The sequence below is a fragment of the Coregonus lavaretus genome (genome assembly GCF_964263955.1).
Source record: "Coregonus lavaretus genome assembly, chromosome: 9".
NCBI lineage: Eukaryota > Metazoa > Chordata > Actinopteri > Salmoniformes > Salmonidae > Coregonus > Coregonus lavaretus.
Genome location: NC_139996.1, coordinates 54,319,786 through 54,340,174, shown reverse-complemented (window position 1 = coordinate 54,340,174; position 20,389 = coordinate 54,319,786). Strand labels below are relative to the sequence as shown.

Sequence of the window (20,389 nt, the reverse complement as noted above, 5' to 3'; positions counted from 1 at the left end):
AATAGATAAGTAAAACAAATACAAATCATTAAAGAGCAAGAGTAAAATAAAATAACAGTAGGGAGGCTATATACAGGGGGAACCGGTACAGAGTCAATGTGCGGGGGCACCGGTTAGTCGGGGTAATTGAGGTAATATGTACATGTGGGTAGAGTTAAAGTGACTATGCATAAATAATAAACATAGTAGCAGCAGCGTAAAAAAGGGGGACGGGGTGGGGATGGGGGGGCAGTGCAAATTGTCCGGGTAGCCATGATTAGCTGTTCAGGAGTCTTATGGCTTGGTGGTAGAAGCTGTTAAGGAGCCTTTTGGACCTAGACTTGGCGCTCTGGTACCACTTGCTGTGCGGTAGCAGAGAGAACAGTCTATGACTAGGGTGGCTGGAGTCTTTGATAATTTTGAGGGCCTTCCTCTAACACCGCCTGGTATAGAGGTCCTGGATGGCAGGAAGCTTGGCCCCAGTGATGTACTGGGCCGTACGCACTACCCTCTGTAGTGCCTTGCGGTCGAAGGCCAAGCAGTTGCCATATCAGGCGGTTAAGCAACCAGTCAGGATCCTCTCGATGGTGCAGCTGTAGAACTTTCTGAGGATCTGAGGACCCATGCCAAATCTTTTCAGCCTCCTGAGGGGGAATAGGCTTTGTCGTGCCCTCTTCACGACTGTCTTGGTGTGTTTGGACCATGATAGTTTGTTGGTGATGTGGACACCAAGGAACTTGAAGCTCTCAACCCGTTCCACTACAGCCCCGTCGATGAGAATGGGGGCATGCTCAGTCCTCTTTTTTTTCCCTGTAGTCCACAATCATCTCCTTTGTCCTGATCACGTTGAGGGAGAGGTTGTTAACCTGGAACCACACGGCCAGGTCTCTGACCTCCTCCCTATAGGCTGTCTCATCGTTGTCGGTGATCAGGCTTACCCCTGTTGTGTCGTTGCCAAACTTAATGAAGGTGTTGGAGTAATGCCTGGCCATGCAGTCATGGGTGAACATGGAGTACAGGAGGGGACAGAGCACGCACCCCTGAGGGGCCACAGTGTTGAGGATGAGCATGGTAGATGTGTTGTTACCTACCCTTACCACCTAGGGGCGGCCTGTCAGGAAGTCCAGGATCCAGTTGCAGAGGGAGTCCCAGGGTCCTTAGCTTAGTGATGAGCTTTGAGGGCAGTCAATGAATAGCATTCTCACGTAGGTGTTCCTCTTGTCCAGGTGGGAAAGGGCAGTGTGGAGTTTGTCGCTAGATTACGTTTTGTCACAGCATCAATTTGCCTTGCTGCGGTAGTCTGGGTACCAGTCCTTTTTCAATTGTTAAATTTTTTCTTTCCCACACCAGATGGAAACATACACATATGAACAACAATTTACAGACGCACACAAACAACGACTACATCTCATCTGCCGCATGAGCACACCCCCATCCCTAATGCCTGCATTATTGTTTGCCACACGGCCTTAAATTGTACACATATGTTTTTCTCGGATGCCCATGCCATTTCAATATTTCAATAATAAATCATTCGATTTCTCCATTGTGTTAATGATGGCAGATTGATTGATTTCCAAGTTTTTAGTATATACAGTGGGGAGAACAAGTATTTGATACACTGCCGATTTTGCAGGTTTTCCTACTTACAAAGCATGTAGAGGTCTGTAATCTTTATCATAGGTACACTTCAACTGTGAGAGACTGAATCTAAAACAAAAATCCAGAAAATCACATTGTATGATTTTTAAGTAATTAATTTGCATTTTATTGCATGACATAAGTATTTGATCACCTACCAACCAGTAAGAATTCCGGCTCTCACAGACCTGTTAGTTTTTCTTTAAGAAGCCCTCCTGTTCTCCACTCATTACCTGTATTAACTGCACCTGTTTGAACTCGTTACCTGTATAAAAGACACCTGTCCACAAATCAATCAAACAGACTCCAACCTCTCCACAATGGCCAAGACCAGAGAGCTGTGTAAGGACATCAGGGATAAAATTGTAGACCTGCACAAGGCTGGGATGGGCTACAGGACAATAGGCAAGCAGCTTGGTGAGAAGGCAACAACTGTTGGCGCAATTATTAGAAAATGGAAGAAGTTCAAGATGACGGTCAATCACCCTCGGTCTGGGGCTCCATGCAAGATCTCACCTCGTGGGGCATCAATGATCATGAGGAAGGTGAGGGATCAGCCCAGAACTACACGGCAGGACCTGGTCAATGACCTGAAGAGAGCTGGGACCACAGTCTCAAAGAAAAACATTAGTAACACACTATGCCGTCATTTATTAAAATCCTGCAGTGCACGCAAGGTCCCCCTGCTCAAGCCAGCGCATGTCCAGGCCCGTCTGAAGTTTGCCAATGACCATCTGGATGATCCAGAGGAGGAATGGGAGAACGTCATGTGGTCTGATGAGACAAAATTAGAGCTTTTTGGTCTAAACTCCACTCGCTGTGTTTGGAGGAAGAAGAAGGATGAGTACAACCCCAAGAACACCATCCCAACCATGAAGCATGGAGGTGGAAACATCATTCTTTGGGGATGCTTTTCTGCAAAGGGGAGAGGACGACAGCACCGTATTGAGGGGAGGATGGATGGGGCCATGTATCGCGAGATCTTAGCCAACAACCTCCTTCCCTCAGTAAGAGCATTGAAGATGGGTCGTGGCTGGGTCTTCCAGCATGACAACGACCCGAAACACATAGCCAGGGCAACTAAGGAGTGGCTCCGTAAGAAGCATCTCAAGGTCCTGGAGTGGCCTAGCCAGTCTCCAGACCTGAACCCAATAGAACATCTTTGGAGGGAGCTGAAAGTCCGTATTGCCCAGCGACAGCCCCGAAACCTGAAGGATCTGGAGAAGGTCTGTATGGAGGAGTGGGCCAAAATCCCTGCTGCAGTGTGTGCAAACCTGGTCAAGACCTACAGGAAACATATGATCTCTGTAATTGCAAACAAAGGTTTCTGTACCAAATATTAAGTTCTGCTTTTCTGATGTATCAAATACTTATGTCATGCAATAAAATGCAAATTAATTACTTAAAAATCATACAATGTGATTTTCTGGATTTTTGTTTTAGATTCTGTCTCTCACAGTTGAAGTGTACCTATGATAAAAATGACAAACTCTACATGCTTTGTAAGTAGGAAAACCTGCAAAATCGGCAGTGTATCAAATACTTGTTCTCCCCACTGTATATTTTTTCAAGATGAGTGATAAGAGAATCGTCCAGCCCATTGGGTGTCTCACTTCACCCCCATATATCATGTCTTGAAATATGCAGACAGATGGATTAAAATTATGTTTACATTGTAATACTTCTGACAGCCAACTTTCTAGCTCCGGCAAATTTATTTTGACTTTATAGCATTCCCAGAAAGCATGGATTATTGAGTCATTGTTAGTTTTACACTTAAAGGGGAATTTCACCCTGCCTCTACCACGGTATAGAGTCATTACTATATTAACAATATTACGTTATCATAAACATCATAATTATTCAAACCACAAGCTAGAACTTAAACATTTTAATTTCACTGGTAGAATCGGGAAGTTTCAACTCCCTGTGTATTGGTCTGCTCATAGTGAACCACAAAGTCTGACATTCATAGCGAACGCTGATACCGCCCGCTATGTAGAGGAGGCGTGCCCACAAACTTGAATAATAGCGTTGTTTACTTCGAACGACCAACACACAGTAATCTCAGAACTGAGCCAATTACAAACACGTGCGAAGATTAGTTATCTTTCACCATTCTACCTACCAGTGATTCCCCCTGATTCTGCCAGTGGCTTGCGGCTATCAAGAATGATGAGGTGACCAAAGACTATCAGAGGGATTTTCAGGCTGAACTGATGGGGATTCCATTTTGACGACAGCTGAGAAGTGATGCGATACCGTCAATGTTTTTTCCTTCAGTTCAAAAAGGAAGATTCTCAATTAGAGGTAACCTAACGTTAGCTAGCTTGCCAGCCTAGCTGGGTAAGATAGCTAGATAGCTAACATTACAGTCCTGTATTGAACTCTAAAAAGCCATCAGCTAAATCACATAGCTATATTTTGGAGAGGTTCACAGACAGTACTTTCAGACGAGGAAGGTGTTTTTGGTTGTGCAGTAGAGAACACACAATGTCGGAGTAGAGAACACACAATTTTGTGTGACCCAAAATGGGTAGATATTCTACAAAGATCCAGCAAAAAAAAGGACCTTGTACATTTCAGGTAAAATGACAACCCAATGTTTATATCCCAGGACAAATTAGCTAGTAACAGCAACCTAGCTAGCTAAATGTCAATTTTTTTTTGTAAAAATTTTTTGGTTTCATACTGGCCCCCCGTGGGGATCGAACCCACAACCCTGGCGTGGCAAACGCCATGCTCTACCAACTGAGCTACATCCCTGCCGGCCATTCCCTCCCCTACCCTGGACAACGCTGGGACAATTGTGCACCGCCCCATGGGTCTCCTGGTCGCGGCTGGCTACGACAGAGCATGGATTCGAACCAGGATCTCTAGTGGCACAGCTAGCACTGCAATGCAGTGCCTTAGACAACTGCGCCACATCCGTTTCTACAATGTAAAAATAAAGAAAAACCCTTGAATGAGTAGGTGTGTCCAAACTTTTGACTGGTACTGTCTACTCTTATTGTACAGTTGGAACAACAGTTGAACCGTGCCAGCATAACATTAACATTAGGGTAGACCAGTTGAACATGTATACATGTGCACAGGAACAGAGATAACATTTACAACAATATATAGCCTAATAGAAAGACATATGGCATAACCCTCAAACTTTGCACAGACCAGACCGTACAAATGAGGCTAGGTAGGTAAGTAGGCAGACAGCTTCTACCTACAGCCGTGTCTGTTAGGCATGTTTAGGCAAATATATATTTATAGTAAAACCAGCTTCAGTTTCAAAGATTTATAATGCTAAATTGTCGTATTATTGTTCATCCTCAATGTTTGGCAGTAAATTTAGCTAGCTAGCTTGCTGGATATGCAATAACTTAATTGCATCTGTTTGGAATCCTATCTTGCGTCATGCCTATAATTTTGTGAGATTGAAATGCATCCAAGATCATAATCATAACCAATGTCAACCCTCATCAATTATGTTACATAGCTAGGTAGTCAAATTATTTACAGTTGCTGATGTTACACAAGTTACAAATGCGAGGTATGGTGCATACTTTTTTCCCTCACTGTATGTATTCAGACCCTTTGCTATAAGACTCGAAATTGAGCTCAGGTGCATCCTGTTTCCATTGATCATCCTTGAGATGTTTCTACAACTTGACTGGAGTCCACCTGTGGTAAATTAAATTGATTGGACATGATTTCCAAAGGAACACACCTGTTTATTAAAGGTCCACAGTTGACAGTGCAAGTCAGAGCAAAAACCAAGCCATGAGGTCAAAGGAATTGTCTGTAGAGCTCCGAGACAGGATTGTGTCGAGGCACAGATCTGGGAAAGGGTACCAAAAAAGGTCTGCAGCATTGAAGGTCCCCAAGAACACAGTGGCCTCCATCATTCTTAAATGGAAGAAGTTTGGAGAAGATTTCCCACTTCCAAATTCCCATTTGTTTTGAACGCGGCAATAATCCCAACCCATACTACTAGTAAAACAAACTGATTGTCATAGCTAACCACCATGCATGAATCTGCAGGTAGATAAAGCTAACCAACTAGGTTCAATGTTAGCTATCTAGCTAACATAAGGCAAAATTAGCAATGCAAATGGCTTTCTGAGATACGAATAATATTACTACACAGATCATAAACGTAACATTAGCTAGCGAGCCCCCGCTGGCAGTACTCTTTAACTTGCAATGAAAACAAAATTATAAACTTATATCTGAAAATGTAGCTAGCTAGACTCTTACCAGTATACATGGATGAACGCTTCTCCCTCTCTTTCACGGATGCCATGGTTGCCCTTAGTTTGTAAATGTAATCCGGAGACAGGTGTTTTATACAACAGCCTTCAGTTTTCTTTTTGACTCCCTCCGCATATTTGCAATCAAACCCCAGAATTTTCTCAGACTCCTTAGCTATCATAATCTGCTTCCACCGGGCATTCCACTGATTTCAAAACTTTGTCAATTTCTTCCGTGAGAACAACACTGTTGATCGCCGTTTCTTCCCCATCACTGTCATCAGAATACTCTACAATGTCTGGTTCAATGAAAACGTTTTTTACCTAAATCAGGGATTTCCTCATCGTCTAATTCATTTTCAGAGTCAGAGCGAGTCAGCATGGCACGATTGTCCTCCAGAAAGTGGATAGCAGTGACAACACTTTTGCAGTTCTTCATGATATCTTTCTAAAAAAAGATGCAGTATAATGGATTATCTACACATACTGAGCAGCTCATATTATAGACAGAAGCATGCTACATTGCAAACCAATCCGAACTCATCTCGCGGCATGTCCAGCCCATCCATTATCTCAGCCAATCATGGGTAGCGGGAAGGTTCCTGTATTTTTCCATGGCTAAACCAACTAGGCTCGTAATTTAACAATTGTATACGTCTTCACAGATGGCATGCACATTTGTTATTAAGGCACATGAAAGTTCACATGTTCCAGAAGGCATTTCTGCCATCAACAAAAGATATGTGCGACGTAGATTTCCTGAAACAAGTCACATTTGTGGATTGTAATACATCCGACAGGTGAATTTTTAATTTTTTTAAATCTGTAAACATAGAATAAAGATCCACAAGCAATTTTGGAATGTGCAAATGCATATTCCACAGTTGTACATTTTAGGGATTTCTGAACATTTGCTCACAAATCCTTCTATATTTGTTCAAATTGTAGTTTTATTTGTGAGCTATGTTGAATATATTTACAGATCATGGATTTATTTGTGACTTTTGGTGAATATGTGTGAAATATTTTTACATATTCACGGATTATGGTTTAATTTGTAAAGTTTTTGTACAGATTTACGGATAATGGTTTTATTAACAAAATATTTTATATATTCATATATCATAGTTTTATTTGTGACTTATGTTGAATATACGCATGGATTGAGGTAGACACACTTACAGAATAAAGAAAAAATCTCACACCATAGAAATCTCACACCATCATATCGAGGTCAGAGACCTGGCCATGTGGTGCCAGGTCAACAACCTCTCCCTCAATGTGCTCAAGACAAAGGAGATGATTGTGGACTACAGGAAAAAAAGTGTGCCCCCATTCTCATCGACGGGGCTGTAGTGGAACAGGTTGAGAGCTTCAAGTTCCTTGGTGTCCACATCACCAACAAACTATCATGGTCCAAACACACCAAGACAGTTGTGAAGAGGGCACGACAAAGCCTATTCCCCCTCAGGAGACTGAAAACATTTGGCATGGGTCCTCAGATCCTCAAAAAGTTCTACAGCTGCACCATCGAGAGCAACCTGACTGGTTGCATCACCGCCTGGTATGGCAACTGCTCGGCCTCCGACAGTAAGGCACTACAGAGGGTAGTGCGTACGGCCCAGTACATCACTGGGGCCAAGCTTCCTGCCATCCAGGACCTCTATACCTGGCGGTGTCAGAGGAAGGCCCTAAAAATTATCAAAGACTCCAGCCACCCTAGTCATAGACTGTTCTCTGTGCTACCGCACGGCAAGCGGTACCGGAGCGCCAAGTCTAGGTCCAAAAGGCTTCTTAACAGCTTCTACCCCCAAGCCATAAGACTCCTGAACAGCTAATCATGGCTACCCGGACTATTTGCATTTCCCCCCCACTCCACCCCAACCCCCTCTTTTACGCTGCTGCTACTCTGTTTATTATTTATGCATAGTCATAAATAATTAACTCTACCCACATGTACATATTACCTAAATTACCTCAACTAACCGGTGCCCATGCACATTGACTCTGTACCGGTACTCCCTGTACATAACCTCCCTACTGTTATTTTATTTTACTGCTGGTCTTTAATTATTTGCTATTTTAAAAAAATGCTTAAACTGCATTGTTGGTTATGGGCTTGTAAGTAAGCATTTCACTGTAATGTCTACACCTGTTGTATTCGGCGCATGTGGCAAATAAAATTTTATCTAAATGCTATCAAAAACAGGCAGCCTGAAAAGTAGCTGAATTTGGTGCTAGCCTCTTTCACCAATTAATGTTGCTGGAGGGGTCTGAAAACTCTCTAAATATAGCGACAAAGTCACTAAATTGGCAACACTGCGTCAGGGACATCATTGGCACCTATTCAAAAAAGCTGATCTAACAAAGTGGATATTCGACAAATCCGTCATAATTTATATGTTCTAACAGGCCCACAAGGTAGTTACTAAAATCCGACTTGCATATATCTGGCTGTTTTCTTATCAAAATATTTAGAGGTTGTCCTTTTCGGGTTTCAAAAAAATGTCAGCTACACGCTAACTCCCGTTCATATAAACTAGTAGCATAGCTAACATATAGAAATCTGTGGTGGTAGTTGAAGACATTTTTAAGTGTAATGCAATTGATTGGTGACGATGATATTAATATGTATAAGGGTTGACATCTATACAAACATTATACTCCGATTTTTACCCCAACATAGTGTGACTACACATATAAACAATAGCTTAAATGTAGCCACATTTTGATGGGCAGCAATGAAGGGATTCTGGATCTATTTCCCACAAGGGGATGCGTTGGTGGCATTTACATGGCATTTAACTGTTTTGGTCACATTCCATTGACCTCTTCACTGCATGTCCCAGCGTGCTTTGCACAGCAGGCAAAAGTGAGATTTGTTGTGCAAATGAAAGGGAATTTAATAATGTGATATAAACATGGTGATCTTTGTGCAGCAGGCACATCAGCTGCATATATGGGTAATTCTATAGAAGTGGTGCAAATTGGGGGTCATTTTTTAAATAGTTTGTATCCTATTTTTCCAAAACTTTCAGCACACGTCTTCCAACAAGTCAGGCAAACAGTGAGAAGTGGCGCACAGGCAGCACTACACACCTGCAATCCGCTGCACCGATTGAGCAATTGAAGCGCACCTAGCCTACTCTTTTGCCTCGCGATAAAATTTGGTGATGCAGAAATGAGAGACCACTAACTGTTTTTTGAAAATCGGGGAAGATTTGGCCAAAGAAACAGTTCTGGTTGGTCTCAGGAAATTTAGGAAGGGACACTTTTAATATGGGATTGAGTGAAGTAACAGTTGAATGAGCAACTAATGAGCATGGCTGGAGAGCCTCACAAGGTTGACGAAATTACCTTATCTTTCAGTCTAATATGGCTATTGACTTACTCTTGTAGCGGTTCATCAGAAGCACACTTTTTGAAAGTAGTTAGGCCTAACTGTCCTCTCCAAGTTTAGCTGGAATTTAGCCCAAAAGGATTTGAAAAATGTGATTGGTTGACGATAGGCCTATGACATTGGCTTACATCTCGTCTTATACTGCGCAGAATATCAGATCTCAACAATTGGAGAAGTGTTTAAGATCACCAGTAGGCTACCACATCCTTATGATATACAGTGAGCAGTTTATTAGGTACACACATCTAGTACCGGGTCAGACCCCCGTGTAGCCATGAAGGGATGCACCTGGTCAGCAACAATGTTCAGATACGCTATGGCGTTCAAACATTGCTCAATTGGTATCAAGGGAACCTAACGAGTGCCAGGAAAACATTCCCCACACCATTACACCACCAGCCTGTACCGTTGACATCAGGAAGTAAGGGGCCATGGACTCATGCTGCTTACGCCAAATTCTGATTCTGCCGTCAGCATGACCCAACAGAAACCGGGATTCGGCGGACCAAGCAATGTTTTTCCACTCCTCAATTGTCCAATGTTGGTGATCGTGTGCCCACTGGAGCTGCTTCTTCTTGTTTTTAGCTGATAGGAGTGGAACCCGGTGTGGTCGTCTGCTGCAATAGCCATCCATTTACATTTTAGTCATTTAGCAGACGCTCTTATCCAGAGCGACTTACAGTTAGTGAATACATTATTATTATTTTTTTATACTGGCCCCCCATGGGAATCGAACCCACAACCCTGGCGTTGCAAACGCCATGCTCTATCAACTGAGCTACATCCCTGCCGGCCATTCCCTCCCCTACCCTGGACGACGCTGGGCCAATTGTGCGCCGCCCATGAGTCTCCCGGTCGCGGCCGGCTGCGACAGAGCCTGGATTCGAACCAGGATCTCTAGTGGCACAGTTAGCACTGCGATGCAGTGCCTTAGACCACTGCGCCACTCAGGAGCTCGACAAGGACAGATGAGTTGTGCGTTCAAAGATGCCGTTCTGCACACCACTGTACTGCGCCGTTATTTGTCTGTTTGTGGCCCTCCTATTAGCTTGCACGATTCTTGCCATTCTCCTTAGACCTCTTTCATCAACGAGCTGTTTTCGCCCACAGGACTGCCGCTGACTGGATGTTTTTTGTTTGTCGCACCATTCTCTGTAAACTACGGAAGTCCAGAGAGGACATATAAATAAAAAAATATATTCCCTCGTTATGTCGAGATCAAAAGTTGTTTTGTCAAGATCACAAGAACATTTTCTCACGATCACGACACAACAAAAGTTGTTTTGTCGAGATCACGAGATAAACTATAAATAAGAGTAGACGTATTGATGATAGATTGACAGTATGTCTGAGGCGGCAGCACATATGTTTTTATTGATGGGGGATGGTAACATCATGCTTTCATGTTAACATTTCATGCTAACATCATGCTTTCATTTGTGTTTGGAGCTCATTATCAGTTTATAAGTTAGAATGTTAGCAAGCTAAATGACCCTTACCTTGAGCTAAGATCTCTTGTGGTATCTAAGCCCTTGAAAGAAATGTACCATCCCTTAGCGTAGCAATCAATACAAATACATACGCTGCCGCCTCAGTTGTCTTTCTTGACACTGGAAAAAAAAATGGTCCAGAGCCCTGCCGCTAATGTAAAGTAGCTGTCCATTTAAAAAAAACATCTGTATTTGTTGTTAGAGCAAAATAGTTAAATGTATCGCATTTATGAGTTTTTGTCCATATCACCAAGCTCTAGCACCTACCCCAACATTTATTTATCGCTGATTTATTGTTATTGCAAAAGATGGGTTAATTTATCACTATGGATTTTTTCATATTGTGATACTGGTCCGCTACCCACATGGTGGTCCTCTGTAGCTCAGTTGGTAGAGCACATGTAACTTACAAATGGAGATAGCCTCAATGGCGCTGGCCGTGCTGTCACAGACGCCATAATGGCACAGATACAAAGATGACACCTCTATATATCTGAATGGGGTCAATTGTTTCGGTTGTGACCATCCATTTTGGTTTGGATAATTTTGACTTATTTTTTACATTAAAGAATCGCCAGCTAACATATGGCTTTCATTTGGACAGAGCAAACATATATTTTAGTCCCAAAAATATATTAGATGTTCGGTAGTGACACTTCTTTAAAAAAACATGAAGATTTACCAACTTCGTCACTCATTTTCCCCACAATGCATGTAGACAGAATACTCACCATGTGACCATGCTTGAGAGGGGTACAATCCCATCACCTGGTGATCTTTGTAGGGTGTGGCTTAAGGCACATTCATTCTACAGGCTTTTAATGTGTGTGTTTCGGTAGTGACATCAAAAGGTAGGACAGCGTTATTTTTAGATGTTTAAAAATAAACAAAACTCCCAATTCGATCAGTATCTTTCAAGGTAATAATAGAACAACTCAATATGTTCTATTGAAATAATCATGTTTACTCCCTTAAAGATTAAAAGATAATATTACAACATTTTGCTTGACTCCCATGGACCAATAAGTGCTCAAATGTAGGAAGTAGCTTGTATACTGAACATACCCCAAATGTATAAAGTTAGTGGCTCAAAACTATTTTCCTGGCATTGGTTATTATGGTGCATTCAGAGTGTTGTGTATTGTAGTGTAGTGGTGGTTTCCATACATGTAAGATTTTTTGATTGAGTACTCATGAATTGTTTACACATGCGGCTTACTAATGTGTTATGATGTCCTTATGTAGGTACCCTTCAAATGATGTCTTACCGAGAATTCTTGGTATTTTCAACATTCTCTCCCTATGTAGTATCAATGGACTTGAAATAAACTCTGACCTTTTGCCGCGCTTCTGAGAAGGAGTTGCCATATTTTTCTTGTAGATAGCGGTAGTCAAAGTTTGGGAAGGGTGAGGGTGCAGGAAAGGTACCAGACTTCCATAACTTCCAGAGGTTGACTCCTGCCACCGCCAACAACAGGAGGAACCCAGTCACGAACACCCCTACCTCCCATCCAGGGGGGGCTCGGACCACTGGGGGGGGGGATAACATTTGTTTGTAAAGCAAATGATGTCCACTATTTACTTTAATGTATCATCAAACGAAGCATTGCTTAATAAAACCTTTATAACACTAAACATTCATAATGATGACTTTTCACTTGATGACTCATAACTAACAAAAACAGCATTCTCATTTGCACCTAAAAACACATTTCACATCTTCGACTTGAAAGAACCATCATTAAATGTTACTGCCGTCTCTCTCAAGATAAATTACTTATTGTGAATGCCCAAAGCAGACAGTTTTACCTTGCCTTTTCAAAGCAGCAGACAGGAAAACTATGGAATACCTTGGTCTTTTTAATGTGGATATGCCAAAGCCTTGTTTAAGTGTTCTTATGAAGGGTTGCCTTAAGGAAACACACAAACAGACTGTATCGGTGGCTCTGCTGTGTGTGACCAAGCAGAATGAAACATCAGAATGGATGGGGCATCGTGGGGCCAGGCACACACACACACACACACACACACACACAGAGACTCACCGCTGATATGGTAGTCCGATATATCCTTGCCCTGTGCTGAGGACATTGTACAGCCACCAGCCTAAAAACAAAAGAACACTAGTTTGTTCTTTGTTGAATGCACCAGTGTATAATGCATTATGAATGCATTATAATGGCTTCTGTTACATACATATTGCACTATACGCATAAGCATAAACATTACAAGAGTAATCCTAGGTCCATTATAAGCAATCATAAGTGCTCCTTATATCATCTGTTATAAGTGCATATAAAGGCTAGAAGTGCATTCGTAACGGATTACATACAGACGCTTCATCACTCAAAGTGCATTATAAGACTTGCTATGAACATTCATAACAGTTCACAGCTCCCTTATAATGTCATCCTTTATAAATGCATAAAGACCATAATTACATTCATAAGTCATTATGGGTGGTTTGTCATACGTATATTGTATTAAGACTTAAAAACATTCATAAATATTTGTGTCTCCTTGTGCCAGCATATAAATGAAAAAAAAATACTTATGTATGCCTTCATAATACAGTAAACATAGATATGAAACACACAGTAACACAATTCACAGTAGAAGTAATGGCTAAAGAGTGCAAGAGTAAATTTTATTAAACTGGTTGTTGTCCAGAAGCCTTTATTACAATGTTGAGCATGACATCAGCCTGTCATAATCTTGCCATAAGCACTCATAACAACCAATTTACTGATCATGACACATGCAGATGCTGTGTTTGGTTAGCATGCACATAATGACACTAGATCCTTGAAGACAGATTAGAGGAGAGTTAATTATGGATATAGACAGAGCATGTCTTCCAAGGTAAAGTACAACACAATATTTCTGTATCACAATATCAACACAAGCAAATTTGCAGGGGTTAAAATCTCGGTGTTGATTCTAGTGGGGTTAGCACCAGTGGGATTGAAATTGACACCACCTGTGGTGCATAAATGAAGTGTTATTTGAATCACAGTGGAATCAGCACCGCGTTGTTACCTGTTGTTACTTGACCGTGTTCAGTTAATTACCGTTAACTCTCTCAGAATGAAAAAGACATGGTAGTGGCCTCATTATCACATTTCCCAGCATGCTTTGTGCAGGTTGCTTTTTAGAATAGTTTGTTTTAATATCTATGTTTCTGCATGCACATTGATTAATTAATTTATCTTATACTACACCAAGAAAAATAACATACATTTTTCTATAACTAATCCAATCTGTAATTGGTTGGACTTATTTCACTCGTTATTGAGATGGTTGTTCCAGTTTAGATAGTCTCATTTATCAATCTTCCCTATCTTGGCAGCCATTTTAACTGCAGTTGCGGGTGATTAACAGTTCCAATTGTTGAATATCCTAACTCTTGCTGGATTCCATAGGAATTATATAACGCTTTGCAAGCCAGCATAATGTGACTTGCCCATGTGGCTTGCAAACCAGGAGATTCAGACCACTGTGTTAGGGTAAAACTAGGCTGTCGGAGTGTGGTATTGTGGAAAACTTCACTTGGTGAAGGATACAGGACTGCAAAAATCATGTCTCTGTCACTAGCAAACACAGTCATGGGTGGTACTAGTACCTCTAAATTTCACACAGAAGGCACCCTCTAAAATAATATGCAAATAAGGCTTTACACCCTACAGTGTTAAAACAACACCCAAAAACGAGTTATTGTAACACCACATGTTTTAATTCTCTAACACTGAGAAAGTGTGACAGCATCAGCTCTAATAAAGTGTTCATTTAAACCGGAATTTGCACCCATGGTGTTACGGACCCAACACTCTGTTAGTTTAAGACAGGTTTCTCCAAACCCTGGTCCTGGAGAGCTACCCTCCTGTAGGTTTTTACACCAACTCCAGTTGTAACTAACCTGATTCAGCTTATCAGCTAGCTAATTATTAGAATCAGGTAGCTAATTATTAGAATCAGGTGTGCTAGATTAGGCTTGGAGCGAAAACCAGGAACAAGGTTGGGTTGGAGAGCCCTGGTTTAACACTATTTGAGATGGTCACATCATTTTGAAGAAATTGATCAATTTAACACTGTGGGTGTTCAAATTCCGATCGCAAATTTGCGGTGCAGTAAACAGCAAAAATGGCAGCCTCAGTATGAGTCATTCACCCTGGCCAGCAGGGCCAGACCGGACAGGGGCGCTTTGGGGGGTTAGAGAGGGAGTGGGGGTCATGCCCAGAGCCGGAACCGCCTCCGGGGAGGAATGCCCACCCGGCCCTCCCCTGTTCGGTTTATGTTTGGCGCGGTCGCAGTCCGCGCCTTTGGGGGGGGGGGGTACTGTCACGCCCTGGCTCTGGGACTCTGTTATGTTGAGCCAGGGTGTGTTGTTTCTATGTGTTTTGTGTGCTAGGGTTATTATCTAGTTCTTTTGTTTCTATGTTGGCCGGTGTGGTTCTCAATCAGAGGCAACGTGTATCAGCTGTTGCTTGTTGTCTCTGATTGGGTACCATACTTAGGCAGCCTGTTTTCCACAGTGTGTTGTGGGATCTTGTTACGTATGGTGTGTATTGTAACCAAGGACTTCACGTTTCGTATCGTTTCTTGTTTTGTTCGTGTGATATCTAATAAAAAAGTATGTTCACATTCCACGCTGCGCATTGGTCCACTTCTCAAGACGATCGTGACAGAAGATCCCACCACGACTGGGTCAAGCAGCGTGATGAGGAGAGAGGTTGGAATTGGGAGCAGTGGAGTGAGAGTTGGGCGAGAACCATGGGGGCCTGGTCCACGGGGGAGAGACAAGCCCAGAAAATGTTTAGGGGGGGGCTCACGCCGTGGACGACGGGGCAGCAGGAGTACGGGATAGAGTGGTTCAGAGGGTTGGCAGAGGAGGCCGCCAGGTTACGGGAGTTACTGGACACCAGGGGGAAGGAGAATGTAGAGGCACGGCGTGAGGTACTGGGGTGTGTTGCCAGTCCGGTCCAGCCCGTTCCTGATCCCCGCGTAGGGCCAGTGGCGTGTGTCCCCAGTACGGTCCGGCCTGTTCCTGCCCCTCGCACCAAACCAGTGGTGCGCGTCGCCAGCCCGGTTCGGCCTGTTCCTGCCTCTCGCACCAAGCCAGTGGTGCGCGTCGCCAGCCCGGTTCGGCCTGTTCCTGCTCCCTGCACTAAACCTGTGGTGCGCGACGCCAGCCTGGTTCGGCCTGTTCCTGCCTCTCGCACCAAGCCAGTGGAGCGCGTCGCCAGCCCGGTTCGGCCTGTTCCTGCCCCTCGCACCAAGCCAATGGTGGGCGTCGTCAGCCCGGTCCGGCCTGTTCCTGCTCCCCGCACCAAACCAGTGGTGCGCTTCATCAGCCCGGTTCGGCCCGTCCCTGCTCTCCGCACCAAGCCTGTGGTGCGCGTCGTCAGTCCGGCACAGCCAGCTGCTCCACACCGGAGCTAGAGCAATCCGCTCCACCAGCGTTCAGTCCAGCCTGGTCCGGCACCGGTCAGCTGCTCCACTCCGGAGCTAGAGCAATCCACTCCACCAGCGTTCAGTCCAGCTCCGGCCAGCAGGGCCAGACCGGACCAGGGGCGCTTTGGGGGGTTAGAGAGGGAGTGGGGGTCATGCCCGGAGCCGGAACCGCCTCCGGGGAGGAATGCCCACCCGGCCCTCCCCTGTTCGGTTTATGTTTGGCGCGATCGCAGTCCGCGCCTTTGGGGGGGGGGGGGGTACTGTCACGCCCTGGCTCTGGGACTCTGTTATGTTGAGCCAGGGTGTGTTGTTTCTATGTGTTTTGTGTGCTAGGGTTATTATCTAGTTCTTTTGTTTCTATGTTGGCCGGTGTGGTTCTCAATCAGAGGCAATGTGTATCAGCTGTTGCTTGTTGTCTCTGATTGGGTACCATACTTAGGCAGCCTGTTTTCCACAGTGTGTTGTGGGATGTTGTTACGTATGGTGTGTATTGTAACCAAGGACTTCACGTTTCGTATCGTTTGTTGTTTTGTTCGTGTGATCTCTAATAAAAAAGTATGTTCACATTCCACGCTGCGCATTGGTCGACTTCTCAAGACGATCGTGACAGTGACAGAAGATAACCCTATTTGGTAAAAGACCAAGTCCATATTATGGAAAGAACAGCTCAAATAAGCAAAGAGAAACGACAGTCCATCATTACTTTCAGACATGAAGGTCAGTCAATACGGAACATTTCAAGAACTTTGAAAGTTTCTAAAAGTGCAGTCGCAAAAACCATCAAGCGCTATGATGAAACTGGCTCTCATGATGACCACCACAGGAATGGAAGACCCAGAGTTACCTCTGCTGCAGAGGATACGTTCATTAGAGTTACCAGCCTCAGAAATTGCAGCCCAAATAAATGATTCACAGAGTTCAAGTCACAGACACATCTCAACATCAACTGTTCAGAGGAGACTGCGTGAGTCAGGCCTTCATGGTCGAATTGCTGCAAAGAAACCACTACTAAAGGACACCAATAAGAAGAAGAGACTTGCTTGGGCCAAGAAACACGAGCAACGGACATCAGACCGGTGGAAATCTGTCATTTGGTCTGAGTCCAAATTTGAGATTTTTGGTTCCAACCGCCGTGTCTTTGTGAGACGCGGTGTGGGTGAACGGATGATCTCTGCATGTGTGGTTCCCACCGTGAAGCATGGAGGAGGAGGTGCGATGGTGTGGGGGTGCTTTGCTGGTAACACTGTCTATGATTTATTTAGAATTCAAGGCACACTTAACCAGCATGTACCACAGTATTCTGCAGCGATACGCCATCCCATCTGGTTTGGGCTTAGTTGGACTATCATTTGTTTTTCAACAGGACAATGACCCAACACACCTCCAGGCTGTGTAAGGGCTATTTTACCAAGAAGGAGAGATGACCTGGCCTCCACAATCCCCCGACCTCAACCCAATTGAGATGGTTTGGGATGAGTCGGACGGCAGAGTGAAGGAAAAGCAGCCAAAAAGTGCTCAGCATATGTGGGAACTCCTTCAAGACTGTTGGAAAAGCATTCCACGTGAAGCTGGTTGAGAGAATGCCAAGAGTGTGCAAAGCTGTCATCAAGGCAAAGGGTGGCTATTTGAAGAATCTCAAATATAAAATATATTTTGATTTGTTTAACACTTTTTTGGTTACTACATGATTCCATATGTGTTATTTCATAGTTTTGATGTCTTCACTATTATTCTACAATGTAGAAAATAGTAAAAATAAAGAAAAACCCTTGAATGCGTAGGTGTGTCCTAACTTGTTACTGGTACTGTATATTATGATGAAATGTTTAGAAATGTTTTGTTTGTTTTGGTCTTCAGCACAGTTGTTTTCGGCTGTTTGTGCACATATTCTTTTTTTATTGTGCCAAGTCGAAGTTCGGTAGCTGAAATCTACACCCCCTTCATCAGTGATTGGTCAACAGTACTACTCCTAGTAGGAGTAGGAACATGAAGTGTTTGTTGTCATTCAACGAGAGACGACTAGTTTTCATGCACATTTTTTCACTTGAGAAATACTGCACCAAACATCCATCTGCACCAAAAATGTCAAAATGTATTAGAGATTTCTTGATTTATCTCTACTATTTTGAGGAAGTGTATACTGGCTATGTTGTTGCTATGGTGTCTCAAGTGGGACAAACAGTAATATTTCTTGTTTTTCAAGCAAAGGTCTTTTAAGGGAGTATGCGAGCACAGATGTTCGCTTCCCCTAGCCGAGTTCTGCTAGGAGCAAACCCAACCTATGTATGTGGATGCCTTTAGAGTAAACAGGAACATTACACTAATGACATAGAAGGGGGGGATGAGGAGGTAGGGGAGAAATCACTAAATTCTGCTGGGCAGCCCAATTAAATTGGCTGGTGCAGTGCAGGCGAGGGACAGCTGCTGAAATGCCATTAGTAGGGTCCTACTGTAGCACAGAGAGAGGCGGGGTGGGGGGGGGGGGGGGTAAACTGGCCTCTGGCAGCTGTGGAGACTACAGCCTGTCTCTCTCTTCATCTCTAGTCTGACATATCCTTATCCCTCCAGAGAGGGGGGAAGGGAGGGAAATAATGATACAGATAGAGATAGAGGGACTGAGAAAGTGAGCATCAGAAAGCAAGAGACAAAAAGCTGTGTGGGCTAAAACCTCTATTCTCCTTAGTGAACCCTTCTGAGAGAGACAGAGAGACAAGGAAGAAAAGGTCTCCACACATTGTCATTTGGTGCTGTGCATTGGCAGGCATATATTTAATTTCAATTGTAGAGGGCATCTTGCTAATCTAACGCATTACCAAAGACAATTTAAATAAAGAAGCCTAGAAACTGCTTCTCCAATAGAAATCCCCAGTCACGCATGTCATGGCGACTTTAGCTAGCATAGCGCATGCGCAGAAACACATTTAACGGTCGTGTCGTGCCGAACTGGCATTTGCAGGCCATCAAATCAAAGGCACTCCTTCGATATGAAGTTGTTTTTGATGAAAATGAAAACGAGTTAGTCTGTCACTTTCACAAGGCTGTAGTAATGACAGTTTTAGAAACTAAAGACATTGGCTCGAATATAGGTTTTGCCTTTAGATTTCGAGAACATTTTTCACTTCTCCCATTGACTTGCCAAACCCCAAACTCTAGTCTGGTCTGTCGAGTCTGCTTCGCGATGCGTTCCCGGAAGTATCGCGATGTTTGGCCTCTAGGTTTGAAAACTCTGTGACATTACCATCCTTGTTCTGGGAGGAATTAGCATAATAGCATTTCAGTTGTATTGTCAAATTTGCATACTAAAGTACTTGGCCCATCTATTCTAAATTTGCACAATCCTCTATATCTCATGGGTACTTTACAACTAATATTCAGTAACACTTTACTTTAACTGTTTCTGCCTACATATCGTGGGCATAATAATGACATAAGAGGTCATAAACATTAATGACAACCTATGGCTAACCTAACACGGTAGTCGGTTAGTGCCTAGCTGCTCTGTTCAATTTCACTGACATCCGCTGTAATGACTGTTTATAACATCTATTATCAGGATTACAGCATATGGCTGCCTCAGACGAGAGGCCATGTCAGTGGCAGATCTACCCGATCCAGTCACAAACTAAACAATCCACCTACTCGGACTGACAGATATTACAACAGCACTATACCTTACTTTGTGAGACTGCTTAAAGCTGTAATCCTTAATGCTGAAACTGCCACGTCTGTTTGCGATATTACAACAACAAAGAAGTTACTGCAAACAGCAAACACAGTTTTTTGTTTTTACTCTGACATCATTGCACACACACGATAGAACAGCATAATATGTACTGCATATTTTTCACCTCTGCTTCGTCAACAAAACAAATACAATAAGAACGGCCATCTTTAACACTGCTTGACTGTAATATTGTATACTACATCTCAAATACCATTAACTTCAATCTTTTTGTATCTTTTGAATTTTTTTACTTAGGCCTATGTATGCTTTTAGCTGCAAATGTGTACAATTCAAATACACCTTAAATATAAACCTTAATATTGTCATTTACATCATGATAGATGGAGGGTTCAAGTAGGTAATATTATCTTACGTTAGCTTATCAATACAATGCAACATAGCTGATACAATATCAAGCTGGTGAAAAATAACTATTTAATAGTTCCTAATATTCCTC

At 43.2% G+C, this 20,389-nt stretch overlaps 1 protein-coding gene across 1 annotated transcript in view; it reads right to left on the bottom strand.

The window, feature by feature from the left end:
• syt12 (synaptotagmin XII) overlaps positions 1-12,848 on the bottom strand; it is a gene marked incomplete at both ends in the record, with an annotated part of 32,648 nt that extends 19,800 nt beyond the window's left edge. The window contains 2 exons of the mRNA XM_084168252.1: positions 12,094-12,287; positions 12,803-12,848. Of these exons, the coding sequence (XP_084024378.1) occupies positions 12,094-12,287; positions 12,803-12,848 (240 nt within the window). The remainder of the gene's footprint in view (positions 1-12,093; positions 12,288-12,802) is intronic.
• Between the last annotated feature and the right edge of the window lie 7,541 nt (positions 12,849-20,389).